The sequence below is a fragment of the Ochotona princeps genome, chromosome 33, assembly GCF_030435755.1.
Source record: "Ochotona princeps isolate mOchPri1 chromosome 33, mOchPri1.hap1, whole genome shotgun sequence".
In the NCBI taxonomy this organism is placed as follows: Eukaryota; Metazoa; Chordata; class Mammalia; order Lagomorpha; family Ochotonidae; genus Ochotona; species Ochotona princeps.
Window position 1 is genome coordinate 6,098,261 of NC_080864.1, and position 9,317 is coordinate 6,107,577.

At 68.3% G+C, this 9,317-nt stretch overlaps 1 protein-coding gene across 1 annotated transcript; it reads left to right on the forward strand.

Moving 5' to 3' along the window:
- Positions 1-1,907: 1,907 nt before the first annotated feature.
- On the forward strand, positions 1,908-6,586 carry PRR36 (proline rich 36). The gene is made up of 6 exons (XM_058657665.1): positions 1,908-2,184; positions 2,271-2,370; positions 2,488-2,600; positions 2,712-3,271; positions 4,385-5,354; positions 6,099-6,586. Exons 1-6 carry the CDS (start codon positions 1,908-1,910, stop codon positions 6,584-6,586), a joined length of 2,508 nt encoding a protein of 835 aa, XP_058513648.1.
- The last annotated feature ends 2,731 nt before the right edge of the window (positions 6,587-9,317 follow it).

Sequence of the window (9,317 nt, forward strand, 5' to 3'; positions counted from 1 at the left end):
ACAGGTGAGCTGCTTGTCCAGGTGTGCGGGGGGAAGCAGGGGCTGGTGGTTTGGGATGGAATGTGGAGCGAGGCCATTGAGTCCACAGGGATGTGATGTGTCCAAAGAAGTCGCACAGCCAACAGGGCTGACCAAGCCAGACCTTGGAGAAGCAGGCTTGGCAGAAGGCTGATGGGAGGCAGGTGTGCTGTCTGTCTCCCTCCTCAGATCCCCTCCGGGTCCCTGCAAGCTGGCTGGTGAAATCACCCAATGTGATACCATTCTCCCTTGTCCAGCTGTATTGGGCCACTGCGATAGGACCATTTCTATTCGCCCATGCATTAAGATAATAATAATCATTTGAAAGTGGAGAGACCAGAGAGAAAGAGAGAGAGGTTGATTTTTCCATTCACTGATTAATTCCTCAAATAGAATCAACTGCCAGGGCCTGGCCAGGCTGCTGCCAGGAGCCAGGGGTTCCCTTGTGGGTGGCAGGGGCCCAGGTATTGGGAACCATCTTCTGGTGCTTTGACAAGGAGCTGGATGGGAGGCTGATTAAGGTTGGCGCAGGGATTGGAGATGCCTGTGTGGCAGGTGGCAGCTTAGTCCTCTGGGCCAAAGGGCCCCCACGCTTGTTCCAGCTCGTACCATAATCTTATCTCCTCCTTCCTGCGGCTGCCACTGAGCCGTGGCCGGCTGTGACCTCGGGTAAGCTAGGGGCTTGGCCGTGTTCTGCGCCCTCCCCTTCCCCACCCCAGGAAGAAGCGCCTTGCCCCTCTCACCCTCCCTCCGCCTTTCCCTGCAAATCTGTCATTCCCTACATTCCCGGGACTACTTTATTCCAACTGTCCCCCACTCCCAGTCTGTGTGTGCGCGCGCGCGCGCGTGCCAGGGGACCCTGGGAGGCCCGCCCTCACCAGGACCCCCGGTCGGGACACCGAGGGACCGGATTGGTCAGTGGGCCAGAGGCGCGCGGTGGTCCCGCCCCCTGGTTGCCAGGGGCAAGCCGACCCACATCTTGATGTCCAGGTGGTTGGGGCTGGGGTCCCGGCAGGTGCTTGAATGAGTGCCGGGGATGGGAGGGAAGGCCGGGGTCGGGGGTGCCTAGAGACTCCTCTCCTCACTCCGCGAGGGTCTTCAGGGTCCTCAGGCGCAGCCCTCCAGCTGCCCCTTTCTCCCTCCCGCGCGCACCGCGCCCTCTCCCCCCACCTCCTGGGCGCGCTCCCGCCGGCCGCGCTCCCGGGTCTGGCTCCAGCGCGTCACCCGCCATCCCCACCCCCTCCCCAGCTCTTCCTCGCCCGCGGCGGCTGAGGGGTGGGGCTGGCCGGGCTCCCCTGGTCGCCTCCGCCAGCGCCCCCTCCTCCCCTCGCCCTGCTGCTACCCGGATCGGTCCGAGCCCCACCCCAGACGACCCTGCGTGCAGCGGAGCCCTCCGTGAGCAGGTGGAAGGGGGTGCGCGCCCAGGCGCGTGGGCGGATGGGGGGACCCAGCAACCAACGGGAGGGTCGGGGCCGGGAAGCGGCTCTTTGTCTCCGAGAGCCTGTTCCCGGGCAGCCGGGCGGCCCTTCCTCCTGGCAGGTGCCTGCGTCTCTGGGGTTGGTGGGGGGAGACAGGGGATGGGCTCCGGGGGCTGGCGTGGCTCCTCGGGCGGGAGCCCTGGGTTGCTGGTATCAGGAACCCGTGGCCGCCCCACTCTCTGCCCCCGAGGCTGTGGGGCAGGGGTGCGTGGGGAGGGGCTGGGGCAGGCAGGGTCTCCCCCTCACCCCCAGCTTTGAGCGTGGGCGGGATGCAGGGACTCGGATCCAGGCCGCCATGTGTGGTGATGTGCGCGGAGGGGGTGGGGGGCAGGAGCCACATCCCTGCAGGCAGCCAAGCCCTCTGGGACGTGGGGTGGACACTGACCACTCTGACTCCTCCTCAGGGGCGCGATGGATAAGAGAGACAAGACCAAGGCGGGGGCTGCGGCGGCGCGGACACCGGCCTCACGCCCCCCCGGCCTTCCCATCCCCAAGCCCCCAGGCTCTCCTCGGCCCCCGCCCCCCGTCACGGCAGCGGCTCTCCGGCTGCTGGGGGCTGCTGCTGCCAGGCGAAGGCCGCTAGCGGAGCCGGCAGGGGGCAGGGGCTCCCCGGCACCTCCAGAGGCGGCTGCTGCGGCTTCCGGAGCGGGAGCCAGGCGGAGTGCAGGGGCAGGTCCCCGGAGCCCAGGTACCACAGCCCCCAGTTCCCACCCCACCTCCCTCAGCCCCCTTCCCGGGGTACCCCTGACCCCACCTTCTACCCCCTCCCCGCAGCCTCCAGGCCCCCAGCAGTGGGGAGAGGGGAACGGCCCCCTGCCAGGACCCCCGGCCAGGGTTCCACTTCTAGCCCAGGGCGTACCGTCGGGGCCACCAGGTAACAACACCACCTCCACCATGAGACGCTCCCCACAAATCCCTCGGCACAAACGGAGAGGGGCGCCAGGGCTGTTGGACCCATTTTACAAATAGGAAAATGTCCGTTTGTCTGCAGGCCCGGCCCTCTGGGCCAGAAGGGCTTGCGCCCCCCGACCGAGGAACTGGTAGCCAGAAGGAAACCTGCGGAACCCCCCAAAAAGAACAGTCTGAACTCGGGGCCTCGGAGAGGTGCGTGACTCTGGCAGGAGTGGGGTCCCTGCACTGCAGCAGAGACCCGCTGGCATGCATGGGTGACCCCGCATCCACCTGTCACACCTCGCCTGCTGCTTTTGTCTCCAGACCCCGCAGGGCCCACCCCGGCCGCCCCCTCCCCGGCCACAGCCCGACGGGTCCGGCCTGCAGGGGCCGAGATGGGGCTCCCCAGGCCAGCGCCCAGCACCCGGCCGCAGCCCGCCACGGAGGTCCCCAAGAAAGCAGTGGGCAGCGCCTCGGAGCCCAGCCCAGCAGCCAGGAGGCGACCGGTGGGCAGCGGGGGGCTGCAGAGGCCGGCCTCCCGCCCCCTGGGCTCTGCGGCCACCCCTCCGGCGCACTCAGCCCGCGGGGCTGCACGGGCGCCCACGCAGCAGCCCCCCAAGTGCAAAGGGCCCCAGGCTCCGCGCCTCCCGCAGGCCACAGCCCATGCCCTCCCTCCCTCCCCGCCGGCCACGCCCCCTCCACCTGCCGGGCTGCACCTGCAGGCTCCGCCCACCACACCCACCCTCACCTGTGCATCTGCTCCACTCGCCCTGCAGACCCTCCCCTCCCCGCCGGACACGCCCCCGTCTCCAGCTGCGCCCCCACAGCTGGGGACAGCCCTGGCCCAGGCCACCCACACCTCTCCAGCTCCCTGCTCGTCAGGGGTGCAGGGGACGCCTCCCTCCGCTCCCTGCTCGCCAGCGGCGCCCCCTCCTGCCCCCAATGTCCCCCCTCAGTCAGCCCTCACTCCCCCTGCCCAGGCCAGCCCCGCTCTGCCTCTGCCCCCTGCCCAGGCCAGTCCCCCTCTGTGTCCGCCCCCTCTTCAGGCCAGTCCCCCTCTGTCTCCGCCCCCTGCCCAGGCCAGGCCCCCTCTGTGTCCGCCCCCTGCCCAGGCCAGCCCCGCTCTGTCTCCGCCCCCTGCCCAGGCCAGCCCCCCTCTATGTCCGCCCCCTCCTCAGGCCAACCCCTCTCTGTGTCCATCCCCTGCCCAGGCCAGGCCCCCTCTGTGTCCATCCCCTGCCCAGGCCAGCCCCCCTCTGTGTCCATCCCCTGCCCAGGCCAGCCCCCCTCTATCTCCGCCCTCTGCCCAGGCCAGGCCCCCTCTGTCTCTGCCCCCTGCCCAGGCCAGCCCTCCGCTGCGTTCGCCCCCTACCCAGGCCAGCCCTCCTCTGTCTCTGCCCCCTACCCAGGCCACCCCTCCTCTGTCTCTGCCCCCAGCCCAGGCCACCCCTCCTCTGCGTTCGCCCCCTACCCAGGCCAGCCCTCCTCTGTCTCTGCCCCCTGCCCAGGCCAGCCCTCCGCTGCGTTCGCCCCCTACCCAGGCCAGCCCTCTTCTGTCTCTGCCCCTTACCCAGGCCAGCCCTCCTCTGTCTCCGCCCCCTGCCCAGGCCAGGCCCCCTCTGTCTCTACCCCCTACCCAGGCCAGCCCTCCTCTGTCTCTGCCTCCTGCCCAGGCCAGCCCCCCTCTATCTCCGCCCCCTGCCCAGGCCAGGCCCCCTCTGCATCCACCCCCTGCCCAGGCCAGCCCCCCTCTGTCTCCGCCCCCTGCCCAGGCCAGGCCCCCTCTGCATCCACCCCCTGCCCAGGCCAGCCCCCCTCTGTCTCCGCCCCCTGCCCAGGCCAGGCCCCCTCTGTCTCCACCCCCTCCTCAGGCCACGCCTCTCTTGCAGGCCCCTCTTCTGGAGGCAGCCCCTCTGCAAGTCTCTCCCCTCTCCACACTCACCCTGCAGGGTCCCCCTCTTAGGTCTGCGTCTCCTCCAGCCTCTCCCTCTGTGCAGGCTACGCCCCTCGTGGAGGCCACACCCCCTCCAACCACGCCCCTTGCCGAGGCCTCACTCTCCCTGACCCCACCCCTTGTAGAGACCACACCCTATGTGGCCACGCCTCTCGTGGAAGTCACACCTCCTCTGACCACGCCCGTTGCGCAGGCCTCATCCTCACTAACCACGCCTCTCGTGGAGGACACACCCGCTGTGAAGGCCACACCCTCTGGAGATGCCACACCTCATCAGGCCACATCCATCATGCAGGCTCCACCTCCTCTAACCACACCCCACACAGAGGGCACACCTCTGACCCCGCCCACCACGCAGACCCCACCTCTGATCACACCCAACACAGAGGCCACACCCCTGATCACGCCCACCACCCAGGCCCCATCTGCTCTGACCACGCCCCCAGCACCCCCACCTGAGGTCCCCTCTGCCCTGGTCACTGTGGCTCCGCAGGACACGCCCACCACCATAGCCACGCCCCCTCCGACTGGACCTTTCCTGGACCCGCACCGGACCACGCCCATCTTCCAGGCCCCACCTTCACCTCTGGCCCCGCCCTTCTCCCTGGCCCCACCCCTCTCCCAAGCCCCACCTTCACCTCTGGCCATGTCCTTCACTGAGGCCCCGCCCTCCCCGACCCCGCCCCTCATCGAGGCCCCGCCCCGCCCGCCCACCCCGGGCCCCGACCCCCCGGCTTCGAGGCTCACCCCGGCCCCGGGCCCCGACCCCCCGGCCTCGCGGCTCACCCTGGCCCCGGGCCCCGCGCCGCCCGCGCCTCCCTCGCGCAGCCCGTCCAGCACGCTGAGCGGCCCCGACCTGGCCGGCCACAGCAGCAGCGCCACGAGCACGCCCGAGGAGCTGCGCGGCTACGACAGCGGGCCCGAGGGGGCCGCGGCCTCCCCGCCCGCCGACGCCGAGCTCGCCGCCTGCCACCCGGCCGCCTGGAGCCGCGGGCCGCCGCGGGGCGCGCCAGGTACGGGGGCGGGGCCTGCAGGGTGGGCGGGGCCGCCCGGAGCCGCGGGGCGCGCCAGGGAGAAGGGCGGGGCCATCGGTGAAGGTGGGGCCTGGACGATGGGCGTGGTCCGGTGCGGGTCCAGCCGGAGGGGGCGTGGCTATGATGGCGGGCGTGTCCTGTGGAGCCCCAGTGACCAGGGCAGAGGGGCCTCAGGTGGGGGTGCTGGGGGCGTGGTCAACAGCAGATGGGGCCTGGGTGGTGGGCGTGATCAGGGGTGTGGCCTCTGTGTTGGGCGTGATCAGAGGTGGGGTCTGCGTGGTGGGCGGGGTCAGAGGTGTGCCCTCTGTGTGGGGTGTGGTCAGAAGAGGTGGGGCCTGCATGATGGATGTGGCCAGATGAGGTGTGGCATCTCCAGAGGGTGTGGCCTTCACAGCGGGTGTGGCCTGCCGGTGTGGGCGGGGCCGGGCGGGAGGGGCCGCCTGGAGCCGCGAGGCGCGCCAGGTACCGGGGGTGGGGCCTGAACGAGGGGCGGAACCGGGGTGGAGGGGTGTGGGCGGGGCGAGCCCTGTGTGCTGGGGGCGTGGTCTTCAGGTGGGTAGGCTCTCGTCCTGGGGGCCGCCAGAGCTCCTTGGGGTGGGCTCCCCGTGCAGGGTGGACTGTGGCTCCCCTTGCAGGGTGGGCTCCCCGTGCAGGGTGGACTGTGGCTCCCCGTGCAGGGTGGACTGTGGCGCGTCCAGCCCGGCGTCTCTCCCTGCCCCTCAGGAGCGTCGCTGTCGTGGCCTCCGGTGGCCGGTCCGGGCTCCTCCGACGGGCTGTGCACCATCTACGAGGCCGACGGGCCCGAGGCCGCGACCCCCGGCCCTGGCGCCCCGGATGAGGGCCCGGCGCCCAGCGTGGAGGACGGCAAGGCGGCGTCCGGGGCCGAGGGCCAGCCGGGGTCCCCTGCGCCGCGCAGCCCCAAGGCCACGGCGCGCCTGGGCGAGCTGCAGCTCGGGGCGCTGCAGGCCAGCCTGGTGCAGCAGCTGCTGAGCCGCACGCTGCTGCTGGCCGCGGCCGAGGGCGGCGCGGCTCCCGGCGCAGGAGCTGCACGGACTGCGCTCAGCGACGCCGAGCTGGGCCGCTGGGCAGAACTGCTGTCCCCGCTGGACGAGTCCCGGGCGAGCATCACCTCGGTCACCAGCTTCTCTCCGGACGACGTGGCCTCGCCGCAAGGGGACTGGACTGTGGTGGAGGTGGAGACCTTCCACTGAGCCCTGCGTTAGGACCAGCCCCCTCCACGCCTTCCCACCAACACCTGCCCCTGTCCTGCTCTTGGCTGATTGGTCATGGCCCTGGACAGTCCTGTCTGGCCCATCTGCCCCTGCCTTTGGCCTCTGCTCGGGTTCCACCCAAGCACCCACTACTTTTAACCCTGGACACGCCACTGCCCCGCTAGCCGCCTCCCCTCCCCACCCAGGACCCTCCCTCCATGTCCTTGGCTGTTTGTACCCCGCGCATCCCCCGAGTCTGCAATAAATCAGGACCCTGCACGCCGTTGCTGTGTCTGTCTGTGGTGGTGGTGGGGGGTCCTGCCAAGGGGCCAGGGGTGTGTGCCCGAGTTGGAGCTCAGACTGAGCCGCCTGGCCCTGGTCCTGGGTTTCCTGTCTCTTCAGCCATGAACCCAAGCTTGCTCTGTTTCTACTCTCTTGTCTGGCTCCCACCAGGCCTGCCGGGAGTGGTGTCCAGGTGTCTGGCCAAGGCAGAATGACCACAGGTCATCCCGGGACCGGTGCCCAGGGAAAGAAGGCAGGGACGGGCGGTCCCGTGGCTCCTCCCTCGTTAGTTTGTCATGAGGATTCTGCCTCAAGTTGGGCCTGCCTTGGGCTGCGAACTTCGCGTGGGCCGTTCACGCAGGTGTCACAATGCAGAAGACAGGACAGTGGCTGGGCCTGGGGTTCTTCAAGAGCCCCCCCCTTCCCGGCACAGCAAAGACTTACCCCTCCCAGGGCTGGGGTGGAGGCTAAGGGGTCCTAACTCCACACCCTTCTCATATGTTGAATTTTTAATATATATATATTTATATATAAAATATATATATATATTTATTTGAGGGCCCAGCACGGTAGCCTAGTGGCTAAAGTCCTCGCCTTGCATGCACTGGGATCCCATATGGGTGTCGGTTCTAATCCCGGCGGCTCCACCTCCCATCCAGCTCCCTGCTTGTGGCCTGGGAAAGCAGTGGAGGACGGCCCAAAGCCTTGGGACCCCGCACCCACGTGGGAGACCCGGTAGAGGTTCCTGGCTCCTGGCTTCGGATCGGCGCAGCACCGGCCGTTGGCTTGGGCAGTGAATCAACAGACAGAAGATCTTTCTGTCTCTGCTCCACGCTATGTATCTGACTTTCCAATAGAAATGTTAAAAAGAGACTTATTTGAAAGGTAGAGTTACAAAGAGGAGGAAAGCGAGAGGATTTTATACATGCTGGTTTACTACTCGAATGTCTGTGATGTCCAGAACTGGGCCGGTCCAAACCCAGGAGCCAGAAACTTCCTCTGGGTCTCCCATGTGGGTGGCAGTGGTCCAAGCACTTGGGCCATCCTCTGCTGCCTTCCCAGGTACGTTCGCAAGGGAGCGGGATCAGAAGTAGAACAGCTGGGACTTGAACCGGCGCCCATGTGGGACGCTGCAGGCAGAGGTTTAACTTGCTGTGCCACGGTGCCTGCCCAAGACCGACGTCTTATCAACCCACTCCAGTCTTCACTCACCTTTTAAATTTCATGTCTGATTGGAGTCCTTCCAGGAGCTTCAACAACTCCCCCCAGTCCTCCAGGAAGCCTTCCCTGCTTGGTCACAGACCACGTGACCGGCTAGCCCACCCACTCCCCACCCCCCCCCGTCATAGAACCATCCCACCCCAATTCTAACCCGCTCACACCTGTGGGCTTACCTCCCCTCTCCCGCCCTCAGCAGCAGCCTCCCAGGGTGGGCTGGTCCCCGGCCCCCAGCCCGTGCCCGGACATGTATGGCGCGGCACACCCCACCCCACCCCGCACAGCAGCATCCCCTGCCGGTGACCGTGTAAATACACTTTATTTCTCCTCTTTCTCTCCCCCCTCCCCCACCTGGGCGACATGTGGAGTGTGAACGGGCAGTGTGCAAAATGGTGGGCAGTGTGAGGGCACAGGGGGCCGAAGCCCGAGTGTGCACCTGCCCTGGCCCCCAGGCTTTTAGAACACTGAGAAGAGTGGCCGGTGGCCAGGAGGTGGAGGCCTGGGGGTGGGGGTTGCGAGTTGGAGGGGTGATGTCCCCGCACCCCAGGGCAGCGTCAGGAATTCGCTTACGATGGAGGCGGTGGGGTGGGGGGGGACATCGCTGGCTCCTAGCCGCTCCAGGAGCACCAACTGTGGCCCCGTGGGGTTGCGAGGCCCTGGGGAGTGGGGGTTGATCGCAGGAAGGGGGTCTGAGGACTTGGCTGGACTTTGGCACCGTTCTTGGGTTCACACTCGCCTGGGACCCTTGGGGCGCTTCCTCCGCCTGCCCTCCTCCCCCCTTGTCCCTCTCCTCCTGCCCCCTGCCCTCCCCCCGGGGCTGGGGCCAGGCAGGTGTGGTGGACAGAGGCTGGGCACCCTCCCCTGGCCTGGAGGGGGAGAGGGGGTATGGCGGGGGGGTGGCGCTGATGCCCTCAACTCTGCTCGGCCCTGCCACCTGCATTCAAGTGGCCCCCCATGTGGTCGGTCGAGGGGGTTTTGGTTTTTGGCTGTAGTGGCCACCACCCCCTGTACTTGTGCCGTTCCCCCCCCGCCACCCCGCCCACCACCCAGGGGTCGAGGTGCCGCTGTGTCCCAGGGTTGTGGAAAGGGTGGGGAGTGCCAATGCCAGCCTGCAGCAGCGCCTCCTTCCTCAGCCCCTCCCAGCAGGGCTGCCCTATGTCCCCAGGGCCACCTGCTGGACGCGGGAGCCCTCCCCTGCCAGGGAAAGTGGCAGGCTCCCCCCTCCATCCGC